Here is a 27,611-nt window from a genome sequence, read left to right on the forward strand (position 1 = left end):
CTTAACTCTAAAGTTTTTGAGAGTAAAGATAGTGTTTTAATCTCTGTGTCCTTTGTGTCCATGTGGTACACAATGACAGTTTCTAATAATGATACACAGCTTAATAAATAAATAATTATAATTTTTCATATGGAAAATATGAAGCCCAAGGGGATATGGTAAAATTCATAACATAATGAAAAGTATGAAGAAGATAGGCTGAAGGAAGATTTCTAAAATTACTCCCTAGAAAAGCAGGAATAAACAGAAAGTGCAAGTGTTGAAATATTTTAAAGATTTAAATCTAACAAAAGAAGGCTTGACTGAGAAGCTGTTAAAAAAGCTTAACTTCAGAAAAATGGTGTAAGATATGAAACATTGGAAACTTTAATAAAGAAAATTTACAGGCAAGCACCTTATCCACTGAGCCATCTCTCTAGCCTCAAAATGTACCAAAGTAGAAATTCAGAAGCTGCTGAGAGCTCAACACTACAGTAGATTTAAAGTACACCCACTAAGGCTCAGGGGATTTTGTGGAAGAGCCATAGGGTGGGAGGGAATATCCACAGGCACTGCCCCCACCCCGCCACAATGACTGACTGCTGCTCTCACTACTCATAGCCCACAACCCCCTGATGAATACCAACAATCCCACTGAGGAAGGCCCTCAGTGAAACGGGGCAGGGAGGAGGGAAGTGACGATACCAACACATGACATGTCCATACAAAGTTTCTACTTAATAAAAGAAATTTTAAAAAAGAATCACTTTTTTAAAAAAACAAAGAAAATTAACAATGCTTTGAGTATTTCCCAAGACTTCTGGATTGATAAGGAAAGGAAAATATAGCTTTCTAGAATATGTCCTTTAGATATCTTAAAGATAGGATGGATACATATAAAACACCTCTTTATGATTATATTGAAATCATTTCTTATTTTTGTTTGTGAGTGGTCCTATGAGTCAAACCCAGGACCACTCATACACAAGGCAATCACTAGTCATCTCCTCCCCAAGCCCTTCAGAATCATTACTGATATACATTCATTATAGAGGTGTTGCCTCCCAGAAAACATCTCAAAGGCAATTCACTTGGGTGTGTCAATTCATAATTATTTTGAGATTATAGATTTCTACAGGCTGGCCTCAAACTCCCTGGCCCACCTCATTGTCCAGATAGTTGGGTCTATCTGTGCGGGCCTCCACAGCTGGCTTTCATTAGTTTTTAGAGAACATATACAGAGTTCAGGGACAATAAAGAAAAGCTGGTGACCAATCCAGACCTTTTCAGGACATTCTTTATAGCTTTCTCACCACTCCACACAAAGCATGCTCTTGTTCATGTTAAGGAAGAGCTATTATAAGCCCATGAAATAATCATCAGCATTCTCACTTTGCTTCCAAATCTTTCTTGTCTCCACATTTGGGGACAAAACCACATAAAGGAATAACTAGACTAATCAAAAGTTTAGCTCTTTTATAGGGACTTCTATTTACTCTACAAAAACTAACTCTCAAAGTACAAATCATAAATGACCTTTCATTGCTTTCACTGGCTTGAGGCATTTAACTTTCATCTGGAAAGGTATGCCTGATCTAAAGGGAACTAAAGCATAGAACAGACATTTTCCTTTTACAGATACAGTATTTAACCTTTAACTCAGAACTTCACTCTGAAAGACTTAAAAGCACATACTCACCTGTAGCTGGGATATAGTTAAAGGGTATCTGAATAATATCCAGGTAACACCTTCACTGCAAGGCGGGATAGTAAGTGAGCCTTCGTAGACCCAGTAATCCCGCAGCAAAGGGTCTGAGAAAAATGAAAACTTTTCATGAAAAAGTATGTTAATAATCTTAAAGACTCCAGCAACAATTTTCAAAAGTAAACACTGACACTTCTCAGATGGGTATCATTTTTAAGTTAGAGCATCTCATGCTTATTTAAAAAAAAAATCATTCTGAAGAAAACACTAAATGAAACCATGATAATCCTTTCTACTTATAGTGATTTGCATCAGTAGATCATCATGCATATCCACTAAATGCCTTTTTCCTAGAAAATTTAACAACTGATTCATAGCTAATATTTATTGAAGTACATGCCAAGTACTGTCATAACGAGTGTTCAGCCTTTTGAAATTGAGACATCTCCACAACTATTAGGTCCCATTTCATAGCAATCCTGGGATGTATGTGGCCCACAGGTTAGATACATCGAGTATAGTGTTATGCCAATTCATTTAACCGTCACAACAAATTAGTGACACAGATACTGTTATTAGTTCTGTTTTAGATGGGGAAACTAAGTCACATAATAATAATTTGTCAAGGTCACTGAGCTAATAGCAAGCAGTGTCAAGATTTCAACCCATGTGCTTTTAACAATTGAGTTCTAGTCACTTCCACATTGCTTCTTCAACAGCTAATTACTAAAATCATAATATGATAGGAGAAGCTCTGTATTAGAGACATTCATGATTAAATATAATGAATAAATATTTTACATGATAAAAACTGGTTTGTGGTAAATCAAATAAATGTAAGGCTACAATTCTACCTTTTTGTTTTGTTTGAAACACTACTAAACACCATATAATTTAGACAACCATATTAATTTAGGCAAAGAAATGTGAAGAACAAAATTTTATACAAAAACTCCTCCAATTCCAAGTTATATTAAGAATATTATATTATAATAATTACCTGTGCATAGATATAATTAAAACAACTAATTAATAGTGGCATTGTAATAGTAATATAAAATGTGATCTAAAGTTTATTTCATTCTAGAGGTAAATAAGAGCTTTTCTGATCATTTTTACAAGTATATTAGGGCTGGTACTTGTCAGGGAGGAAGAAATTTTACAAATGAAAATTCTGAAAACATGCCTTGTGGATTAATGGAACAAGTGGCAAAGAACTTTATTATTTCAAAAGGTATATTCCCACATGAACAGTAACCCGAAACTGGTATCTGCTCAAGTATATAAGCTGCAAAGAAACTTTATCAATTAATAGGCAGGTTTGTATGCTTGAAGGAAATCAATTTGGTTACAAGCTTGGTTAAAATTTATTTCATGCCATTGATTAAACACTTACCTGGTAATAAAGTATTAGGGTTAAAGCAAGGTATTGTTTTAGACTTCCCCTAAAAAAAACAACAACAACAAAATAATAATGTACACCATGACACTGTAAAATTTCTAAATTTTTGAATAAAAATTATTGACTAAAGATCTGAATTGAAATCTTCTGAATGGTCTCATTAGGTCCCCCAATTGGCAGATGGATCACTCTGTCTTCTTAATGGAGCAAAACTAGTTCCAACAAGAGGCTACTGCCTGAGCCTCTGACTGTTTTCTTGCCACTGAAGCTTAATATCCCCTATAATTTCTAGTACAGAGTTTACTCTTGGTGTCCATCTGTTCCACATAAACCAATTTTCCTGCCTTCATCACATTTATATCCGAATCTTTGACTGCATGTCTTACTGGAGAATGTGTGACCTTAGCACAGAAGATTCACTTGGAATAAGTGTCATCTCTTGTCTGTTTGTATTTCAGCACCTAACCCTTTGACATTCCAACCTGGATTCCAGTTTGCCAGTTTTGTCCTACTTGGGTTTGACAATTCAGTTCTAGGACCTATTCTAGATACTTCTCTCATCTAGGAAGGAAGATTTGAACCTTAGATATGAATATCCTATTCCAATCAGCTTTACTCAAAGCAGGTCTAAATTTCAAGAATACGTATACCCTTTATTCAACAATTCACATATCATTATTTTAAGTTGTCTTTCAAATGGTGCAGGTGTTAGTGACAAACAGACCTACCTATTCATGTCACTCAGATTTCCCTTATAAAATTACTAATACAGATGCCATAGGGAAAGTTATGACACAAGTCCCTCTCCTGCTTCCTGGAACTATTTTACACATTTAAAGATTCCAGCTCACTGACCTCACTGCAGCCTACTATACTCAATAGTAACAAGTATCCTATCAGCTGAGTGAGATTGTCTCAGCCCATTTGTACTGATAAATGTCAGTTCACATCATTATCCCCTTTTTCCCACTTCTTTTGATTGGCCCATGCCTCCTTGACAGTATGGTTCATTCTGAGACTTTTCAGGAGATCTTCATTGGAGAACATCTAGTTTAAGATGCCCTGGAGAGCTAATCAAACTTGATTCCCCAAATGATCTTACGATTGACTTTGAATTTTTTGAATCTCCTTCAATGAAGCATGTTCAGTGCTTGGTCTGTATGTCCAGCAGACACACCTGATCATAAGATTCCACTCCCCATCACTGATTAAATTCCACTCAGAATGGGCCCTATTAATAGCCATGCTGGGCCATCTCATTTCTGAATACTACTGACCTAAATCACCTTCTCTGAGACATTAACAGAATTGCTTTTATATTACTAGTTATTATAAATGATCTGAAATCTGACTCCCAAGTAGTACTGGTTTTATTTATATAACTTCTCTATAATGACATAAGCTAGAAGGATTTACTCAGCAGCCCTAGACTGCTCAAACCCTGTGCATCTCTAGTGAAAGCCCATCTGTAGGACTAGCTATTGGCTATTTCTAAGGAGATAACCTTTGAGCCCTTGGAATATTCTACCCCTAGGATGTTTTCATATCCTTACAGCCTACGTAAATAGAGCACATACCTATGCCTTATTTATGGGGAACTCATGGTGTTCTGTACCTAGGCCCTTGGGGTACACTGTACAAGTTTGACCAGGTAGGTTTATCCTGACAGTGAGTTATTGATGCCCTGATTAGACTGATTGCAGCAAAAGGATGCAATGGAGATAAGAATAATCTCTGAAGCTTATCTCAGCAGTTTGTGTTTGCATGACCAGTCCCTGATAGCATCCTAGACATCCAGGCTCAGGTGAGTTCTCCTTGCATTCATATCATTCCTGACAGGATTAGGTGCCCAAAGGAGATGCCAGGAAAATTGTTCTGCTCCTCTTGCTTTCAATTCCTATCTTGTTTCCCTTATTATGTTAAAATAAACTGAAACCATTAAGTATAGAAGCATTTTGAATCCTGTGGGCTTTTCTAGGGAATTATCAAGCATGGAGATGGTCTCAGGAGCATTGCATAGAATAATTATATTTTCTCTTAAATAATGACTTACCTTATATTGAATATCCTGGAGTATTTCAGTCACAGCCTTCAAGCCCACATGTTCCTTTCCAATCTGAAATGTATAAAGCATGAACCACAGACACATGTTTAATGCTCAGTTTTTACTCAAAGTAACTACCAGACACAGGGCTGGAAAGATGGCTTAGTGGTTAAGGAGCTTGTCTGCAAAGCCAAAGGCCCTCGGTTAGATTCCCCAGGACCCACATAATCCAGATACATAAGGTGGTGTATGCACCTGGAGTTCATTTGCAGTGTATGGAGGCCCTGGTGTGTCCATTCTCTTTCTCTGTCTTTCTCTCTCCCCCCTCCCTCTTTCTCTCTCTCTCAAATAAATAAATATAAAAAAAAAATAACTACCAGACACAAAGCTCCAGGATACCTGCATGTCCTTCCTGGATATTAAGTAAACTTTTTATTTTTTTATTTTAATATCTACTAAAAAGGTAACTAAAATTGTAACAACTAGTATAACAAAGTGTTAGCTATAATACCTGAGAATCCATTCTAAATTCATCTTGCTAAAGATACATATCACTCACAGTGTTATATATAATATGCTAAACCATGGAAAACTATTGTATAAAAATGTCAGTCATATATTCAAATTAAAGTTACTCAATACACATCCAAACCCTTGTGTTCTTACCTTTAACATTCATAGAGCTTTGTGATAAATATTTTATCAAAGTTGAAATTTTCATTAACTCAGAAAAGTATGCTAGTTTATAAGTAAAAGTTACAAAAATGAAGACATTCCTGGCTTATCACTGGTCACAATTCTATACATTCCTCATTCTTTAGTAACAATGCTTTTTATAGATTTCTATTTTAATACTACCAAGAATTTGAGATTTGAAAAAAGTTTTCTGGCAATTAGCATCCTTGGCTTTGTAAATTTTCAGTGCCATCTGATTACCACTTTTCAACTTGTCTTCAGTGAACCCCCACAATGGAGAACTAACTCCTTTGTTACCTCAAATACATAACCATTGTTATCCTTAGCTTCTTCCTCTTCCACGTATAAGTTTGAAGACAGATGTCTCTGTAGTTGTTTGAAGGTAAAATGCCCCCATAGGCTCATGTGTTTGAATACTTAATCCTCAGCTAGTGGGGCTGCTTAAGAAGTTGTGAAAGTTTTAGTAGTGGGAACCTTGCTGGAGCAAGAATGTCACTTGAGGTGGCCCTTGAATTATAGCCTGGCTTCACATAGTGTTCTCTCTATCTTCTTTTTCTCTGCTGGTGTGACTAGGTGATGCTGGCATTGCGCTCTGGCCTGCTATGCTTTCTTTGCCATGATAGACTCTGCCTTCCTGAACTGTAGGCCAAAGTAAACCTCTGTCCTTCCTCAAATTGCTTCTGGTCAACAACGAGAAAGTAACTAATACAACCCACAGTAATCTACCATAGCGGTCAATAGGCATAAATTCTGTTTCTCTTGATATTAACCAACTGTGTAATGAAAGCAAAGAAGACACAGAAGAAATGCTTAATATAAGATTGGACAATCAGTTCAATCTAATCAAAACTTTTCCCATTTGCCAAAGGTTTGTAATTCTGATGGGCTCTGAAAATAGAAAATATGTTTTCCTAAGTTAAAAAAAAAAAATAACACCTACTGCAAGGTAGTAAAAAGAGCATGCAAGTCTAATGAGAGTCAATTTTCACATCATAAAGCTGCCATAAATTATAAACTCTCCTGTCATTATCCATATGTACACTCTGTACAGGTACACAATGTAGAGGTACAATGAGCTAACTCCCTGGTGCCTCACTGCCTGCCTTCTAATCCTGACTCTGCCACATTTTAGCTCTGTAATCTTGAAAAGCTTATTTAACCTGTGTGTCCTTCTTCATCTATGCAGCAAGGGAGATAAGGTCAAATCAAAGAACTCAGACCACAGTCTAGTAAATCATAATTCAATTAATACTAATCTTACATTCTTACCCTGAATACAGAATCAAATACAGTGCTAATATATAGTCACATTTAATAACTATCATAGGTACCTTGTATCTATAAATATTCTTGTAGATAAAACCATACCTATAGAAACCTTACATCCTAGCATAAACTACAGATAACGCTCTGCTACTTTACTTCCTTTCTTTGTCAATTTTTATAGATAAGGTTATAACACCAAAACTCACACATAGACAATCACCATCACACTCAACTGCTGGTCTGGCAGCCTTTCAAATAACATCCCAACCTAGTGCCAAGTTTATCAGGTTCAGAAGACCATACCAATTCTACCCTCTCACTCCACCATCTTTGCCCCACAAAACTGCAAACAATTCCAGTATGATCTCTCCTCTTGCGATCTCAGCCTTGTTGCTGTACCTTAACTTCAAACTCAATCTCGTCTTACTGTCCATCATGCTTCATGGACACAGGAAAGCTCCATTTCTTTGACAAACTCTCCCATAATCTCTTGGTCTTTGTGAACCTCCCAGGTCTGCCCAGGACTACAGCCCTTAGGCCTTCCCAGTGGATATTCAACAGTTCCCAGATTACAGGAACTAGACCTGTTGTCAGTGCTCTGTGGTCACCTTCCATTTTGTGACTTCGACTTGCTTCCTCTGAATGGACAGCCTGCTTATGATCGCCTCATGCCCTCTGTGTTAGTTACTAACCTTGTGGATGATCTTTCCCCTCCTTGCCTAAGTTTTGCGTGTCAGTCCTTGGCTGTCAAACAAACCCACTCCACCTTCTGCAAATCAGTGCTGAGATCATACCCTGCACTGGCTTTCATTCTGAAATTGTCAACTCTAAGAGAGCACTCTTTCTATATCTAGGTCTTTGAACTCTGACTAGAATGATCTATCAAATTCTGCTTATAAAACTGAAAGGTATCACTTAGGCCACAGTTTCAAATCCTTCCACATTCCTCCCACAAAACAGTTCTAAAAGCCACACCATCAGGTTCCTAGCAGCCATGACCCCACTACTTGGGTAACAATTTTCTGTTGTACTAACCTTCTCATTGCTAGGACAAACCTAATCAAAAGCAGCTGATTGAAGGAAATTTTTTAGTTTGTTATAATCCCTAGGGTAAGCCCCATGATGTCAGGATGAACATGGCGTGGGAGAAGCTGAACGTCACCTCTTTGCAACAGCAGATGGAAAACAACAGCCATTGGAAAATAACAGCAGGAGGTCGAGTCAGATTTTGGCAAGGGGGAACTGGCTATAGCACCTTTAAATACACCACTAACAACACACCTCCTACAGCAAGGCTCCACTTCCCAAACTGCCATCAGCTGGGGACCAACAATTCAAAATACATGAATTTATGAGGAACAGCTGAGTCCAAACACCACACCCCTTCTACTCTATAACTTGCCCCTTACTCACATTTAGGAGCCACGGTATTCAGCCTTTCTCCACTTCATCAACTTCTCCACTAGACTGAATGACATTTCTCTAGCACTCTCAATTCTCCCACCCCTTAATCTTCCTAAGTCACCTGCTCTGCAATGGATCAGCACAATTTACTACAATGTTTTATGCTTCTATATAGAGAGCAATTCATCATATGCTGTTGCAGAAAATCCATGATATCCACCCTCGAGTGGGTCTGCCTCTGACTGTTATCACTCTCCCTGGATGCTTTAAAGCCAAACATACACTCACGTTTCTCTCACTCTATAATTTTGCTTTTCATGTCTCAGAGTTAGAAAGGGCATCTAACATGAACTCCTCCAACTTACTGCTTATCTCTACCTATGAAATGCTCTCTGTATCCACCCTTTCCCCTTGGTCCATGATTTCAAAGATAGGGTAGGTTGCTTCCTGTCCAAGTTAATCCTCTGCATAAAATTATGCATCTCACACCCTCTCTTCATGTATTTCTACATCAGCTATCCTGTCTGTTGTTGATATCTCTGAATTATGTCTATGCAATTTTTTCTAACTCTGAATATAAACAAAAGATCTAAGATTTCAAAACCAGTCCTAGGTTTTGCTCCTTATGCTCATCATCCAGTCAAGCTTCTTGGAAGGCAGTGTGCCTCAGGTTCCTGCTCCTACTACTGTAGCCAGAGCACCAGGCTTGGGAGGGGTTGGGAGATAGACTTCAACCCCTTTCTTTTCTGCCTTCTCTGGCACTCATCCCACCAGTCATCTTTGTGAAATTCTACCCACATCCTTGTAATCTCTCCTGGGAAAGATACTTTCTCATAGATAACCTGGTTTAGTGTTTTGGTTTTTTTTTTTCCTCATAATAAACTCAAGGAAGTGAGAACAAGTGTATATAGTCTGGGGCTTTCCCTGGCACATGAGCTTCTTCCTGGAAACACTGAAGCTAGTTCCAACAGGCTATGTCTCCAGCTAGGGCATTCCTAGTTCAATCTGTGGTTATATAGGGAGGGTCAGTTAAGGCGAGCTGTGAGTGATCTTATCATTTTACTTCACAAATACTCACAGGGTACCAATCCCCAAAATGAAAGTAACTTACGTCCGTACCGTACCCCTTATATGACTATTATTTGTATCCATATTTCTATTTTACCATTAGTTCAATTGTGCTGCCTCAACTTTTCCAACTTGATGATACATTCAATTTTCACATTACAAAAGTGGTCTTTTAAAATGATTTATGCAATAAACTAAAGATTACTAAAATATATGGGTCCAGGTCTAGAGAGACAGTTTAGCGGTTAAGGCACTTGCCTGCAAAACCGAAGTAGTCAAGTTCAGTTCCCCAGGACCCACATAAGCCATATGCACAAGGGGGCATATGTGTCTGGAGTTTGTTTGCAGTGGCTGGAGGCCCTGGCTTGCCTATTCTTTCTCTTTCTCTTTCTCTCAACTACATAAATAAAAATGATATATTTTTTTAAAGTATGGGTCCAAGAACAATTCCTATCAAAACTTTGTGTTTCCCTTCTAGTTATACAATATAGTTATAATATATAAAATAATATAGGGCTATGCCTGTGAAAACATGAACCAAATAGTGGGAAGAGAAGACATTTAAAACCACAAGGATTTGCTTTTAAATTCTGTGGCATATGCCTTATTTCTCTTCTCTGAAAATCAGAGGCAGGTAAAATGTGTAGTCTCTTTCACCTGTGAATCTTTCATCACTAAGTAGATGGTCTGAAAAAGTTAGAAAGACTCACCTTATGTATTGTGTTGAATTCTTGCCTTTGCAAGCACATGGCTCAACTTTGCATGTTTGCCAAAACATACAACATTCTTTCCCACTACAGAGCTTAATTCCAAATTGTATATTGACTAAATCTACCATGGTCTCCACCAGTTTTATCAACATTTTCTATATAGCATCTCAAATCATCTTTGAGTAGCAATTATTAATAACAAAGAGCTCAAGTAATCCACTACAGGATTATAGTATTGATTTTTCCCTGTTCTGGGTTGAAAAACACTTTCTGAAATTCCTTTACCTAAATAAAATGAACTCTGCCTTCAGGAGATATTTTCTAAGTCATTTCTCCAAAGGTGCTAGATGCAACTGAAAACAGTCTCTGATAAGTAAATGAACTGTTTTCTACAAGGACTATGCCTGAACTCCTGTGAACTACAAAGGTCGAGCTTTCTATTTTGAAGTTATCAGTGCTCTCTGTTTTTGTGGTTTGCATGCAAAATATCCCCACAGCCTCATGTACTGGTGATTAAGCCTCATATCTGATCCCTAGCTGGCGAAGCCTTACTGGAGGAGAGGTGTCACTGGGGGCAGGCTTTGGGATTTTGCAATCCAGCCTCCTTGGCAGTGCTGGCTAGCCCACTCTTGCTGCTTCCTCCCAGTTGATGAGACAAGACTGCTGTCTATTCTTGCTGTGCTTTCCCTGCCACAAGGAAACTTCCCCTAGACACTGTAGCTCCAAATAAACCTTTTCCTTCTTAAGTTACTTCTTGTTGAGTGTTTTGTCCCAGCAACAAGGTAACCTCTACATTTGTATATGTCCTTAATTTCACCTGTAAATTATAAAACTAAGAGAATTTTTAAATATTTTACAAAATGACTTCAAAAACAATACAGAAGCTGTAGCAGACAGTTTACCTGAACAAACAAGGCAATGATGGCAATGCCATGCGGCTTCCCCACGGCTTCATCGATGCTGCCGAACAGCGTGGCATTCCAGTGGATCAGATGGAGCTGCAGGACAATAATACGCAGACCACACGCTTAATATGCCATCATTCAGACAAGCAAGGACTTCCTAATTAGTGTGCAGACAGTTTTCCTTCTCTATGGCATTGCCATTGCTATGCTCATCACTTTCTATGGGAATGCCTGTGTGGCAGCTAAAACCACTTTACTTTTTCTGCCGAGAGGAAAGAAACCAGTGTCCCACCTCTGGTAGAAGAGTGCCCATGCTGCTTCAGACAAAATTGGGTCTTCAGATGCAGTGCAGACAAGATTGTCATAAAAATAGTACCATTTTTCAGGGCTGGAGAGATAGCTCAGTGCTTAAAGGCACATGCTTACAAAGCTCAGGTTTGATTTCCCAGGAGCCACATAAAGGCAGATGTACAACATAGAACATACCTCTGGAGTACAATTCCAATGGCAAGAGGCCCTGATACACCCCAGTCTGCTGGCAAATAAAAAGCTGCTTATATAGAATCATTTGCCATCATCTATATTTTCTATGAAAGCAGTGCAATGTCTTCCTCCCATCCCACTGTATACACACTAATTAATCCAAGTCCTAGAAGCCATAAAATACTGACTTTCCTCCTGGTGGTACCTATGGAAATGGAGTTGCTCACCATATTAAAACAAAATCTGAGATGGGGAGTTTCAGATAACCAAATATCCTTTAACAAAATTTGACTTGTGCAATACTTAAAGTGAAACACAAAGTAAAAGACATGAAAACTTAAACAGAAATTATCTCTTAATTCAATTACAGTCTTGTGTTTACAAGCTAAATATATATACAGAAAATCACAAATAAATCCCTTTTAAGTTTGAAAGAAAAGTAAGGAATCAGTTCCACTTTCTCCAAATCCCTGTGTGCAACACAAGTAGTCACAAACAGACAACAGCCTCTATAGAAGTTCCTTACAGGAATTCCTGCCTTTTCTGCCTCTTCTCCAGGTCACTTCAGGAGAAGTACGTTTTAGCAACTCAAAGATTTCACAACACTGCATCGTCTTGAAAATCCATCTGCTGTGGATCTCTATGGAACAAAACTCCAGGTCTTAGGGGAAAACTGTAACTCATTCAAAAGATTAGGGGGACAGGAGTTATGTAGCTCAGTGGTTGAGTGCTTGCCTAGTATGTTTAAGGCCCAGTATATAAATTACAGAACCAAGATAAAATTGGTTTAGTACCTGCAAAATCACCCAGGATTTTCAACAGGAAATGGACAAAGCCATTGTCACATTCTTGTAAATTCTTTCACCTCTCTAAGAATGTTCAGAAAAAGAGTAGTATGGAATATGCTGAGTTTTTAAAGCCATGGTAAAATAATGATAGACAACACTCACAAGAACCTCACGGAGCTAGCCTCATAAGGCTTTGTGGCTTTCAGGTTTATCTGGGAGGTGCACTTGCTCCTACAGCAGATAAACAGCCACAAGAAGCCAAATACAGCTTCCTCTTTAAAAGCCAAGTTACCACTGAGGCACCTCATATGACAATAGCTAGGGAAAAACCTGCCTAGAATAATTCTCTGTGAAGGCTTTTGATCATTATAATCATGTAGTACCTTAAATACCTCCTCATTTAAAATTAGTTCCTCATCAAAAGAAAAAATGCAGTTATTATTTGTTTTATCATCTTTTTTTTTTTCAATTGTCACAATGATTGCCAAAATTCTGATTTCTCAACTACTGAGTTCCTCCACATAAAACTTGAGGTTATAAAACTGACCACTAGGGGGAGGTAATAAAATCAGTAATAGACATAAGTAACCCAAGGCCAGGTTAGAAAAAACTTATAAGGATCACATATGTTCAGCAAATGTTAGCTGTCAAGACAATGCCTTTATGGAAGCAATGTTCTACAACCTCCAAATTAATAATAAAGGACAGGCTAATTTTAATATTCTCTGGCTGCAATACAGCCAAGAGCCCCACGGTACACACAAGAACTGGCAGCTCTCCTTATATCAACAAGAAGGTCTATGTCCAAGGTCAAACAAGTTACAGATTAAACTGGTCTATTTTCTTCTCACAGCAATATCATTCAATATCATTGCTGGATATACAGCATTAATAAACAAAACAGCATAACTTTTTATTTCTGGTTTGTTTTTGGGGTTTTAGGATTTGTTCACAATTTATCAACACTATCACTGGTGTCTGAAAACTCGAGGACCCCAAAGCCATGCATGTATACCCTGCATGGTGGCTGGTTCAGAGAACTGCGTGGGAAGGAGTAAGAGGGAGGTTTCATGGTAGAAGAGCCCACAAAGCTACCGGATCCAGAGCTTCATCAACACGCCCTGCCATGTTGACAGCAGGTGTCTTGATGAGAGTTCAAAACAGCACTTTGTCAGCATTGATCCTCCCAGGAATCCTTAACTACCATCTAGCCACAGTTAAAAATAAATCAGTGAGGGACAATCTTACCAAACACCTGGCCAAGATTCCGCAAAACTGCCAAGGTTATCAAGAAGGAAAAGAGAAAATGTCCTAGATAAGAAGGGCCTACAGAGACCAGAACACTAACTTTAATATGGTACCAGAATATTCTAAAACAGAAGGAAAGTAGGTAAAAATAAAGGAAGTCTTAATCAAATATAGATTTAATGCATAAATGTTGGTGCATTGATTCCAACAAATGCACTATTGTAATTTGAGATGTTATTAAGAGAAACCAGTCATAGGACATGTGACAACTATCTGTACTATTTTCACAATTTTTTGGCCAATCTAAAACTGCTTTGAAAATAGATTTCTCTTTAAAAGAAATGAAGATAGGAAGAAATGGAGAAATAAAGGAGATGTTGACACTTTAGGCATCCTAAGCTAAAACAGATGATAGTTCTCTGAGGCCGCACAGGTCTAGCACAGCAATTCAAAATAAAAGCAGCATGAGAGCCTCTGCTACCTGCTCTTGCTTGCTCCATCCGGGTCCACTCATCACCCAAGACCCAGAAGCTCCAGACAGGAAGATCCTCATAGTCAATGAGAGACCCAAACTTTAAAACCCAGAGCACCATCCTGGTCCTGAAACAATTTCTTCTCTTGATGGCATTTTCCTTTAATATGTGGCCAAACCAGCCATCACAGATCCCCTTTCGTACCACTAGAAGATGGATAATGCAAGTTCTAGGTAAGTTTCCAACACATACTGGCTGTAACCTAGCAACAGTATCCCAGATGCATGACCTGCAGACACAGATCACTCTGCATTCTTGCTGCCCCTCTACATTAGGCTCACTCTTTCCCCCAAGTGCTTTCCTAAGACCAACCCATACTCTTATGAGGACCACATCATAATGTGCCATGAACTGAAAAGCTGAAGGAACAGAGATCAAAGTGGGACTGGCTTCATGTGAGGCCTTGTCCTTGCTTACAGAGGGCTGTCTCCTCCATATTCACATGTCCCCTGTGTGTGTGGATGTGTGTGTGTGTCCATGTCTGAATCACTGCTTCTTAAATGACACAGTCATATTGGATGAGAGCCCATGCATATGACCCTTTCAGTCTAATCATCCCTAAGAAAGGTCCAATTTCCAGATAGTCTCACACTGGACATCAGGACTTTAACATTTAAATTTGTGGAGGATACAATTCAGTTCACAATCGGCATCTGTGTGAGCTGTAGCCACTGTGACTTCTGCTATGACTAGCCCTCGTGTTTCCCATAGTACTGTTCTCAGATGACCTGCTCTATCCCACACTGTGATATAGAGCTCTAGGCACTCTGGCACTCACAGTGAGGAAAAGTGTCTGATGTCTTTGCTGTGAGTGTGAGGTAAACCAGGTAACTCAACCTTAGCTGAAACCACATTTTTACCATTCTCTAAGCTCCCTGCCTCCCAAGTAAGTCATAGGGATTCACCAGCCTTACTGTCACCCTAGACCATGTTATGTCAGTAAGTTTCCACTAGAGACCACACTCTGTAATACTGGGTCTGCTGAATCTCAGGCTCTAGCGCCTCCAGCCTATGGTAGCAAGTTCTTATATAGACCTTTTCCTAGAACAGCCCTGTTTTCTGTCTTCCAACCACAAAGAAGCTTGTTTGCATCTCAAAAGCTTCACTTATTCGGGTTGCCTCTGTTTTCCCGCAGTTCCTTCTTTATTCCTGTCATCTTGTAAAGTTTGCCTTAGGTTAGTATTGGTTCTATTCCATAAAACAAAGTTACAGTGGTAGGATAATTACCAGGACATTAGGAAGAACTAAGAGTACCACTGTGGGTAACTAGAGATGAGGCCACAAGGGTAGAGAGGTCAGAATGCATCAAGCTGTACATTTTGTCATAACTTCATTCTGGATGCATATAACAATAATAAATAATGTTATCTATGCTTCCTACAATCATCCAGCCTTCCCAAATGACCTCATTCCTTCAAAGATCCTTTTGGCAGTAGGAAGGTAGCACTCAAGTAAGGTAGCCACCACAGAAGCTATGGCTTAAAAACTGCTGTAGGGATATCTGGTGGTCACTTTTTGAAACAAGGAGGAACACAGTGTTGCTATGTAGGCCCAGTGGCCTAATATGTGCTATATGCTGGTACATGCTGGGCCTGAACTTGTGGTAATCCTGCCTCCCCAGTGCTAGTATTGTAGGTGAGTGTCACCATACCCACCTTGTAGGACAGTTACTTTCATGTGTTATATTGTCCAAGCTACAGAACTCAATTCTTTGGCCAAACACCAGTATAAGATGCTGCTGTAAGGTACTCAGCAGACATGACTGACGCTTCAGCCAGAAGATGTCCCATAACACAGAATGTCCTCCACAGTGCAGGTGAGCCTCATCCTGTCAGTGGAAGGCCTTAGAGCAAAGACTGGCATTCCTTAAAGGAGAAGAAGTTTTGCCTCCACAGAGTAAGACAAAAATTCTACCTCAGTTTTCAGCCAAAATTCAAAATCTCTAACATCGACTGTTGCATCAATTCCATCCTTTCGCCCGCCATTCCTGTAGATTTTGGACTTCCCATCCTTCCATCATGAGCCAGTTCCTAAATTTAAATCCCAGACTGCTTTGCTTTCTTCTTTCTCTCGCTCACCTTCTACCTTGCTATCTTTCACTGTCCCTGTAGAAATCTAACTAAGATAGATTGTGTAATACAGTATAGAGACCAAAGGAGGTTTGAACCTGAGACGAGTAGGATCAACGAGAATGAGTCACTAAAGTGACGGTGCTCTGGGTTTATTTCTCTCGGACTAAACAGAGTAGTACAGCAAGGGGCACCAGCCATCCTCTAGTGGTCAGAAAGATCTCAGTAGAACTTCTGCGTGCATTATTTAATCATACGCCTTGTTTCATTTTTTTCCATGTTCACAAGATACATTATACATACAGCTGCCCCCCTTCAATGGTTTTGTTTGCTAAATTTAGTTGCCTGTGGTCACTAAATAGATAATTCCAGAAATAAATATTTCATAAACTTTAAACAACTATTACTACAGTATATTGCTTTATTTTTTCCTATTTTATTATTAGTTGTTATTTCTCTGTACTGTACCTAATTTGTAAATTAAACTCTATCATAGGTATGTACAAATAGGAGAAATACATAACATATAGTAATGGTTTGAACCATCCATTTTTTTTGTTTACTGGGGGTTTTGTAATAAATCCCTCCCAGATGAACAGAGACTATTATAAACATTGATATATTTATAAAACTTATTTACAAATATGTGTGCTTTACAGTTTACTCTAATGGGATGGCTCAACCAAGGCATCTGTGAGAGAAAAGGCTCACTCAGGCTAGGTTAGAAAACAGTAAAGAGGCTGGCTGAGTGCATGGGAGGCGAAACAGTCTTTTCCGACCATCTTATGAACTGGATGCTGAGAGTCCAAGCAGACAGCTAATAAGAGCAGAAGGACCTCAGAAGAGGAACTTCAAAGGCAGGCAGTGCAGCTGTGGGCGGGTCTGTTCCATGGCAAGGAAGAGGGGGGAGCCAGCAATACTGCGCTCCTTCAACTCCACTGATGCTCAGAGGCGATGTGCTCCCACAGACCTCAGAGCTAGAATCACAGCTCTGACACTGGCCTTTCAGTTCCGCAACTCCAGCTCTGTGAACTTCACAAGTCCCTAACTCCTTTGAGCATCAGTCTCTCTGTAACATAAGGAGAGCTATGCCTCATAAGCTTTGATTATTAGTGCCTTGCTCCATCTCCCCATGTACTCTTTATACTTTTATTCCAATCATATTTTGCTGTTATTACCATTACTTATTCATAGCCAGCAAAGGCATGGAAACAAGGAGGTGAAGTCTGGGGATGGAGAGCTGCTTTCCCACTTATTAGTGAAGGACTGGATGGTATGGCCACTGGATTCAGATGTGTATCACTGTGCCACCTATCTCCCTGAGGGGTCACCAAAGTAATGTCAACCACTGGGCAGGACTCAGCTGTACCCAGGACATCAGGAACCTGGATCATCTTTGCCCTGCAAACACATGATACAGCAGGTGGTCAAGGGGCTGCCTCACTTAGACTGAATCCAAACAATTACTGTGGCCATCAACATCAGCGGATAAAAACCAGGTGGATGAGAAGCCCTCAGGGAAAGTACGATGGTCTCCAAACTCCTTCAGTGGTTCTCCCTCAAAACACAAGGGTATGGCTTCCTCACAACATGGGTGAGTTAATACCAAAGAAGGTGATTTTCTTTGACAATCAAAGCTGACCTTCCTAGTTCCTTACATTACCACCCCCACAGGCCTCAGTAAGAAGAATGTGTTGCCAGGAATCTGAGATCCATCCCACCTTGGCACTCAGATGGCCAAAATGGCCAACACATCAGACCTTAAGCTGAAAACCAGGCATAAAGCACCCACTTCTAGACTTAGAGAAATTCTCTGCCTGAACTTTTGCTATGGGACTTGCAGATTCAAAGTTCCAATGGCTGATTGTGTGGCATTACCATTAGTACCTGCAAAATGTTAATCTCAATATACTTAACTCCCAGCAACGGATAAATGTGTCAGAGTTATGAAACTCTGACAAGCCATAGCCTTATAATCACTTATTTGTCAGTGAGAAAAATAGGCCTGAAGATTTTGTGGCAGCTTAACAGAAAGCTATCTTCAAGATAAATGAGGTTTATTATTAACATAAATAACATGACAGCATTAAAGTACAAAAGAATGAATCACAAGGAATGGAAAAAAGTAGTAAAAACTGAAAAGGCCATTATGACTCACAAATTTCTTTTCCAAACCCTGTGCATGCACACAAGTTTTCTGAAGTCTCCTATCTGTAAATGCTTAATGGTATTTCCTTTAAGATGCCACCCTGTCACCACAAGCAAAATATTTCTAGAACTGACATCAATTCCTTTCAAAGGTGACCTCTGGCTGACTCTTAACAGAATGCACCCTCTTCAAGGCTGGAGGTCCTGATACTGTCCCTTCATCTCCACCCACCATAGCCTTCCCTACCCCTGGTCATTTGCATTACACACTCCCATTAATCTCTCTTGAATCCAGCTTTCAGCACAAAATTTCTGCTCAAAATCTCTAACTTCCTTTATTTTCTACTCATACTAGACTTGAATTTCCTTGATCTCTTTCTTTTTCATCTTTTCTCCAAATACTCAAAAGAGACCCTGACTCTTCACAACTTCTCTACTGATGTTCCCCTCATTTGGAATGCCTTTCCCGCCTGTGCCAACACCATACAATTCCTCCCTATCCTCCCAGCCTCCCACAATGACAGGCTGAAGGTCGGGAATATGAAGAGTGCGGGTGAGTGGTAAACGCTGGAGGGCAGAGAAACCGAGAAGGAGATGTGTCATGAAACCAACAGGTGTGTAAGGAAAGGAAGAAAATGAAATTCTCACAAGCATCCCACCGAGAGGCCGAGGAGTTCAGTTTCAGACAAGAACAGTGAAAGAAGTGCCCCATTTTAGAGAGATGCAGAACTAGGTTGCCCTGAGAAGAGCCTAGTAGTGCAGACGTCAGATGTCTCCAGGAAGACGCAGCCTGCTCTGGTCTGGGTATAGTGTGTCCCCCACTGGCTTGTGTGTCCTCCACTGGTGGCACTCCCTGAAATGTTCTGGAGACTCTGAGGTGGAGACTATCTGGAGGAAGTGGATCATTGAGTCTGGGACACGCCTATGAAGGTGAAAGCTGGCCACAATCCTTTCCTTACTCTGTTTCCTGGTCACTATGGGGCAAACAGCCCCTTCTACCCCACACTCCTTCCTCTATGATGTCCTACACAAATGCTTGACCAGGGACTGAACCCTCTGAAAATATGACACAAAATTCTGAAACTATCATCCACAATAAATCATCCATTTTGGCTGCTTTTTTTACAGGTACTTGGTCATAGTGACAATACAACTGATGCACAGCCTTCCGGTATCAGTCCACCCGAGGAGCACAGTTTGAAGGAAACTGATATAAGGCCAAGGCCTGAGCTGTGGGAAATGGTGAGATTAGGAAAGAGAGAATGTCCAAAAGGCTTCTCAGAAAATTCAGAAAAAAATCCATAGCACTGTTAGGACAAATAGAAAAGGACTTTTCAGAAGAAAGTGTGGTCATTATAACAGCTGTAAAGAAGCAAAGCAAAATGAAGACAGAAAGAGACTGTGAACACATCATTTTTAGGACTACTGAGATGATAGTTTTGAGACAAAAGCACAGGGGCAGAACATGAAGGCATTAAGCAAAACGAGGCAAGGACACTCACCCTACAAAGTGGCAGGACTGGCAGAGACTAAAATTAGAGGGAGCTGAAGTAAGTGTGAGTGGCTCTTTCAGAAATGATGTCAGTACGCTGGTCTGAGTTTAAGCAAAGTTAGCCAAGCAGTACCTCACCCCGATCCTTCTCCACCACGCACACACGCACTCTCAACCAAGTACCTCACCCCCCCTTCTCTGCCACAGACACGCACATGCACACTCAAAGCCCAGGAAGAAGCTATGATTTGGGGAGCATGGGGGAAGTGTGGGAGGAGTGTGTGTGTGTAGATTATTGCTTTGGTAGTGCTTTGGATCAAACCCTAGGACTTATACATGATAGACATATGGACTGCTCAATTTTGTTTAACTAAAAAAAATTCCTTATGATACCAAAGATAGAAATAAAGAAGATATTAACTTTGGCATAAAAAGGGAAGGTAAGTCAAAAGTGAAATATTTGAGTAACAAATTGGAGCATTAAATAAAGAGAAAATAGTTAATGAAGGAAGTGGCATCCTCTGTAGATTCATTCTTAATTATATGAGTTTATCTGCAGGTAAATTGAGATTTAGTGCATTTGATCTATAGATGCTGATACACTTTAAGCTGGAATACATTATGTGGTTTGTTCAGAGAAAGATATCCAAGGGATAGAAAGACATAACTGCAACTAAGCACTGTAAAGCATGTGGTGGAACATGAATTATTTCAAATTCTCTCCCCACCTGACACCTACTGACTATGTCTACCTGAATTGCATTAGGCATCATCGTAAACAAAAACCAGGAGAGTGTTTCAGTACAGCCTTGTCTGTTAATACATTACTACCAAAGGTTCTTTGTCCTTTGTGTTCAGAATGGTCAAATTAAAAGGCACTTGTTTTTCTGTGTAATTTTTCCTTCAGAGCACAATGATTTCCTCTTTGAATGCTGATCAAGTTCCCTGTTTACTTCCGTATTGCTAGCATTGCTTTGCATGTGGATATGTACATGCATTTGTACACATGAGGACACACACACGTGTGTGCATGCCTGTGGAGGATAGATGTCAACATAGGGTATCTCTGTCTATCATGCTCCACCTTATTTTTTGATACCTGATCTCTCAGTTCACAGAGTTGGCTAATCTAGCCATCCACTAAGCCCCAGGGATCCTCTTGTCCCCACTTCCCAAACGCTGGATTTACAGGTGCATGCTGTCACACTCAATTTTTTTTATGAATTCTGGGCTCTAATGCATGTCCCCACACTTTCCCAGCAAGTGCTTTACTGACTGATCCATTTCTCCAGCCCCTCATATTACTGCCTTTTCAGGAACATGGTATTGGAACGTTAGTGGGCTCTTCTCTGAATGAAGATTCCTTTAGGAAATTCATAATGACAGGCTCAGAAAAACTTATTGGAGTAGTTGTCTGAGTCAAAAGAAATGAAAAGAATGCAGCATTTTAAAATATTTTATATTTAATAAATACAACTAAAGTTGTTTTTAACACTGGTTTCTTTGTTTTCCAGGAAACATCCTGTCTCTTACTTTTTTTAAAACATGAATCACTATGCCTGCAATTAAATTGCTTTAATTAATTTATACTTCATTTATTACCTTGTATAAACAAAGACAGCAAAATAAAGAAACTGTCAAAAGTTATTGGTGTTATGGAACATGAGCCACTTATAGACTAGATCTGCTCATTTTTGATAGTGAGCCAATGACTAATGGGAGCAACTCCTTTACACCCACCAATGCAAGCCACATTGAGAAAAAGTTCTGATATACTGGCAGCATTTTTGTAAACATTCGTTGAGTGCCAATACTATCCAGGTGTGGTAGTTTGAATATATGTCCCCCAACAGACTCAAATGTTTTATAAATGATGTAACTTGGATTTCCAGCCACCTGGTGGGAAGAGGTGTCACTGGCTGTGGATCCTGGGGTCCAGCCCAAAGGTGTTACTGGAGGGTAGATCTGTTTCCAGCCTAAAGGTATGCAGACTGCTAGAGCTCTTCCTGGAGTTCCTGGAGTGTGCTTGCTTATGGTGCTGATCGTTTTTATTCCTGCATGGATTTGGTAGAGGAGGCCAGCTTCTAATCCCTTTATGGAACCTCTCCTGTATCTGTATCTGTAAACTTCAAATAAATCCCTTCCTCCCATAAACTGTGTTGGCCTGGAGCTGACTACAACACCAGGGTTTTAGTGGTCACTGTTTTCTGCATCATAAACACAATGACCTCTAATCCTTGTATAAAGGCACGGAGGAGGTGCATAAATAAGGCTATGAATTTTACAGACCAATGGAAGAAGCAGATGAGGGAAAAGGGCTACTGTGCACTGAAAATACAAGAGCATGGTACAGGTACTTATATTGATATAATGAGCACTGACATAGTCTCTGCCAGGCAAGTTCTTCATAACTATGACTTCACTCAATCCTCACTATCATCTTCACAATGGCAGATTCTATTGCCCTCATTGCTATGATCTGACTCCTCTCTTGTCCAGTCCAAAACTCCTATAAACATCTGAATACTATGGCACTGGTTGGTGGATAGCAAGGCCTCTAAAAGGCTGATTCTGCCTTTTTTCTAAGACTGGATTCACTAACACACAGTGGCTTATCATAAGCAGGACCTTATATCCCCTCCCACTACTTTCTCTTCCCACAACAATTAGCTCCATTCCCCACCACTACCTCCTTCCTGCCTATTTCCTCCTGCATCCACCAAATCTGGTCTTTATTCTCTCCCGTTTCATGAAATGCTCACCATGTTCACCAGGGACCTTCTTCCTGTAATATCACACTTCCAGCCTCGACCCCCTTGCCCCTTCTCCAGCATCTAATGCCCCCACCCATCCTCTCACCTGGCCCTCGTCCCTGCCTGTGGGGCTATGTGTTTTTCACCCCCCGTTTTCCTCCTCCTCTATCTCCCCAGCTCTAGCTCCTCTTCCCATCTCCTGATTTAACTATCCTGGCAGGAAGTTCTAAAGAGAGTCTTGTGCCATTTCCTTTGTCCATTAGACTACTGGAGCAATGAACTCCAGGAAATTAGAATTTCCCCAGGAATCTCATGCCAAAGCCTGGTACCAGTCATAGGGGAACCGTGTCTCCCCTAGTGGGGAATTTCAGGCAGTGCTGTCAACTTCTCAGACCATTTTACAGTAGAGCCTGGCAGAACCATACCTTGACCAGGGCTACTTAGGTATGTATATAACCTGCCCTTTATGTAAACCCAAGTTTTATGTCAGGACCCGAAGGTGGACTTGGTGGTGGGGCAGGGAGAGGGGGAATCACTGGATCTCTTTGTTTCTCTTCCTTGAGCAAATGTCCCTTTTCTGCTTTTCATTATTTTGGTGATGCTTTTCATTGGCTTATTGAGAGCATGTGGTTTAGCCTGGGGCTGCCAGAGCACAGGCTGTGACCCTAACTCTGCTAACTTGGATTTCCAGCCTCTTCTGGTTCTGTCCACACTCCATTTTTCGGCCTCTTTTCTTCCCTTCTCACACAGTACATTATTGCTGGGTGATCTTATCCACTTCTATGCCTTTGATGGTCACGCATGATTCCAAACTCAACACCTTCAGCCCAAACATCTGCCTGAGGCTAGAGCCCTTATTAAAACTGCCTAGTAGGTAAGGTCTCCTCCCTGGGGCATTTGAAAGCTAGTATTTCACAGGCAAGCTTCCGCTACTGCTCTCGTAGTTTGTCTCCCATTTTGTTTCCAAGTTCCAATGATGAAACCCAAACCAGTCTTCTATCTTCTTTCCTTACAACAAGAGTTACATCTGCCTGTCTCCCTCCATAAAGTCTACCAAATTTATTTCAATGGCTTATTCCTATCACCAATTCCTTAGTTCAGTATTCACAATCTATCACTAAAATTACTACCCAAATATAACTAGTTTTAGTATCTCCAAAGTTGGTTTCTCAACAAGTTCTGCACCTTGCACACTTGCTCCTCAGACGCCCCCAACGTACTGTCTGAACTCTGCAGCCTGCAACACGCTGAAGGCCATGACTAGCCTGGAGCTGTACAACCAATTAACCAGATGAGATACGCCCACTGGTGACAAAGTGGGATGTTCGTTATTAGTGTAAATGACTACTCTCTTATTGGATTTGAAACCTGATCCATGGTAGGGAATTCAGGTCTGGCACCAAAAACTTAGTCCGAAGTCTATAACTAGGGAGGTCAAAGGCCCTAGGATGAAGGTTACTACTATTGTTTTGCTGAATGTATATGTTGTATTCACCAAGTTGCCCTCCATGTATTAATCTTTTTTTCCATTAATTAATGTTGCTCTCACTTATGTTTAGAGAAACTTGTCTTTGCGGTTGATTCTTAGGGACGCACAAAACTTGTCAAAATGCTGAGAATAAATGCTCTGTGTTAGTACTGAGATAGAAGACACTTGGTTTTCACCTCAGCCATTACCTAAGTAACCTTGGGCAACTTATCTAATGTTTCTTGTTCTGATTATTCAGCTGAAAATAGACATAATGGTATGTATGGACTAAAGAAGATAGGGCATGTATCTGGTACATACATGATCTTTATAAGTATTAATGTTGCTCCCACCATTCCCTAAGGAATGCAATAAAATGCATCTTGCATCAACCCTGTGTCCATGAGAGCATGCAAGTAATGCAAGAGACATAAAACTTTCCAATAACATAAAACCCTGCCTTCAAAATTATGTGATGAAAGTGAATTTTGATGGGCTAAGATCAGCAATTTCTAAATTGTTAAACAGAGAGTTAGTATATGACCAATAACTCCAGTATCCTCTCCAGCAATGTAAAATAATGACATAGTAGGTATTAAAACATTGATATATGAACCTTGAAATTTTACATGAAGTGAGAAAGTGTAGTTTGAATGAACCACATCTGTGATATCCTGTTCTGTGGTTGATCTGGAACAGGCAACTCTGCAGAGACAGAGCAGAATAGTAGTCACCTTTGGCTGGGAATGGAGACTGCTACCCTGGGGAACAATAAAGGTTTTCTAAAATTAGACTGTTGTGATAAAAGACATGAGACTATACATATATTGAAACAAGTGACTTGTATATTTTAATGGGTAAATTTTAATTTACATAAATTATACCTCTACAAAGCCATTTCTATTAAAATCTGAGTGTGATAGTTAATCTCTGATGATCAACTTGACAGAATTCTGAATCAACATGGAAACAATTTTCCATTTCTAATGTCTGTAAGAGATTTTCTAAATTAAGATTAATTGAATTAGGAGGACCAATCCTAACTGCAGGTAGCATTATTCATGGGATACATTCCCGTACTATATAAGCAGGAAAAGGATAGATGTCATGCAAAAAGTCATTCCTCTCTAATTTGTTCCTGCTGATGTGATGATATGACATCTGCTATCTGCCATATTTTCCCCACCATGACAGACTCCTCAAAAGTGCAAGCCAAAAATAAACCCTTTCCTCTCATAAATTGCTATTGGTCAAATATTTTGTCCCAGCAACAAGAAAGTAAGTGATGCAGCAACAGAATGAAAGCTCTCCTTTAACCTTTTTTATGTATTAATTTATCAAGATCAGAGACTTTGAGGTGATATAGTCATCTTTCAAATAAAATGTCAAAACTAAAATGCTGAAATGGTTTAGCAGAAAATGGGAACCAGACCTGAGAACTAAGGTTTAATAGCTGAATTAATCAGCATTGGAACTGCCTTTTGGGAGTTCTTGTAATGTAGTACAAAATATTTTTTTAGAATATTTATCTATTTATTTATGAGAGAGAGAGAAAGAAAGGCAGACAGGGAGAGAGAAAATGGGTGCATCAGGGCCTCTAACCACTACAAACAAACTAGATTCATATACCACCTTGTGCATCTGCCTTTACATGGGTACTAGGGAATTGAACTCTGGCCCTTAGGCTTTCCAGGCAAATACCTTAACTGCTGAGCCATCTCTTCAGAGGGAAATATTTTTTAATATTTATTTATTTAAGAGAGAGAGAAGAGAGTGTGCATACCAGAGCCTCCAACCACTGTTAACAAACTCCAGATGCGCTAAGGTTTATGAAGCTGACTTTGTGTGAATAGTGGAAAATCAAACCTGGGGCCTTAGAAATTGCAGGCAAGCACCGTAATTGCCAAGCCATTTCTCCAGCCCCAAAATATTTCTTTTTACTGTCTAGTTGTCTTGCATTTCTTACCAGAAACCAACATAATCCTACAGAGATGTAAACTCCTAAGCAAAAATATATATTATGTTATTTACATTGAACATTTTAGATCAGTTCATAGCATAAATAACAACAAAATAAAGTTATCATTACTATCCAAATGGGGCTTTGGATAGACATGTGCTATTTGTTGAAAGTAAAGTTGCATCTAAAAAGAGGCAAGGAGGTTGAGCTTTTTGCTCTGATTTAGAACTTTACACAGAGATATTTTAACAGACATTTTCTATGACATTTAATAATATCCAAAAACAAAGGTATGAAGAACATAAACCATAAAATGCATCATAAATGAAGGTTACTTAAAAGTAATATATTGCATTCCTATTTCTTATATTCACATCAATATTCCCTAAATATCAAGCTTTAGATTTTATTAGCAGAAGCTTATTATTGAGAGTAGATTAACACATTTTAAGGATGATTGAGTACGGATGTGGATAAGGACAACATCTGCTACTAATGGAGCTACCATCATAATAGGAACACTAGGTACATAAAGTAGCTATTACATAGGAACAAGACTATAATTCCTCTTTGGTTACTAAGCTTCCTAAGCTTTTTAAGCAGCATTACATATTCCCATGATACCGATAAGTATTGGTGACAGAACACCAAATTTAAATTTCAACTGTTACCTATGAAACTGTATAAAGAGTTCCTGGGGTAACCCCATTCCCTACAGCCAGATGCGAGTAAATGAGTAAATATTAGTGCTGCCATAAATCCAGTCTGTCACCTCTCTGCAGAGTTACAGAACTATAATACCTGCCCCTTTTCTGGGCATTTCCCAGAATGAATGGCAACTCTCAAATTAAAAATATTTAAGTTACATATCCCAATTTTCCACAAAAGCAGTGTCCTTTCTCACAGCCCTAAGAACTCCACTATTCTAGTTAATGAGCTTAGAGCTTGAGAGGAGCCCTAAACTCTTCTCTTCTCTGATCTCCCAACAAACTACTAACCACCACACCCCCACAAAAGCACTGGCCAGTCTTCCCTTTTCCTACACTGCCTCTCATGCTCCCTTTGTGCAGTTTGCTGAGGCCACTGTCCCATTGGAGGTAATGTGAATACTCACACCTGGCTTTTAGCAACAATTTCCTGAAGAGCACCACACCTCCTGACCTAGGAAAATGAACACAAGAAATGTGGCTTCCTCATATGTATTAACTGATATATTCCTAATGCAGTCAGGTTTGCATTCCTGGTAGAAATTACCCAACCAAGAGCAGCTTGTGGGGGAAAACAAAGAGGGTTATTTTAGCTTACTGGCTCAAGGAAAAAGCTTCATGATGGGGGTGAAAATGATGGCATGAGCAGAGAGTGGACATCACCCCCTGGCCAACATAAGGTGGACCATAGCAACAGAAGAGTGTGACAAACACTGGCATGGGTAAACTGGCTATAACACCCATAAGCCCACCCCCAACAGTACACTGCCTCCAGGAGGCTTC

At 39.7% G+C, this 27,611-nt stretch overlaps 1 protein-coding gene across 2 annotated transcripts in view; it reads right to left on the bottom strand.

Annotated features, from left to right (window-relative positions):
• Ca8 (carbonic anhydrase 8) overlaps nt 1–27,611 on the bottom strand; it is a 95,724-nt gene that overhangs the window by 38,568 nt on the left and 29,545 nt on the right. For both annotated transcript variants that reach the window (XM_045144605.1, XM_004653333.3), the window contains exons 4-7: nt 11,177–11,272; nt 5,140–5,202; nt 3,081–3,129; nt 1,679–1,791 (exon numbers count right to left, since the gene is read on the bottom strand). In XM_045144605.1, coding sequence (XP_045000540.1) covers nt 1,679–1,791; nt 3,081–3,129; nt 5,140–5,202; nt 11,177–11,272 — 321 coding nt within the window. The remainder of the gene's footprint in view (nt 1–1,678; nt 1,792–3,080; nt 3,130–5,139; nt 5,203–11,176; nt 11,273–27,611) is intronic.

Source organism: Jaculus jaculus, chromosome 2, assembly GCF_020740685.1.
Source record: "Jaculus jaculus isolate mJacJac1 chromosome 2, mJacJac1.mat.Y.cur, whole genome shotgun sequence".
Lineage (NCBI taxonomy): Eukaryota > Metazoa > Chordata > Mammalia > Rodentia > Dipodidae > Jaculus > Jaculus jaculus.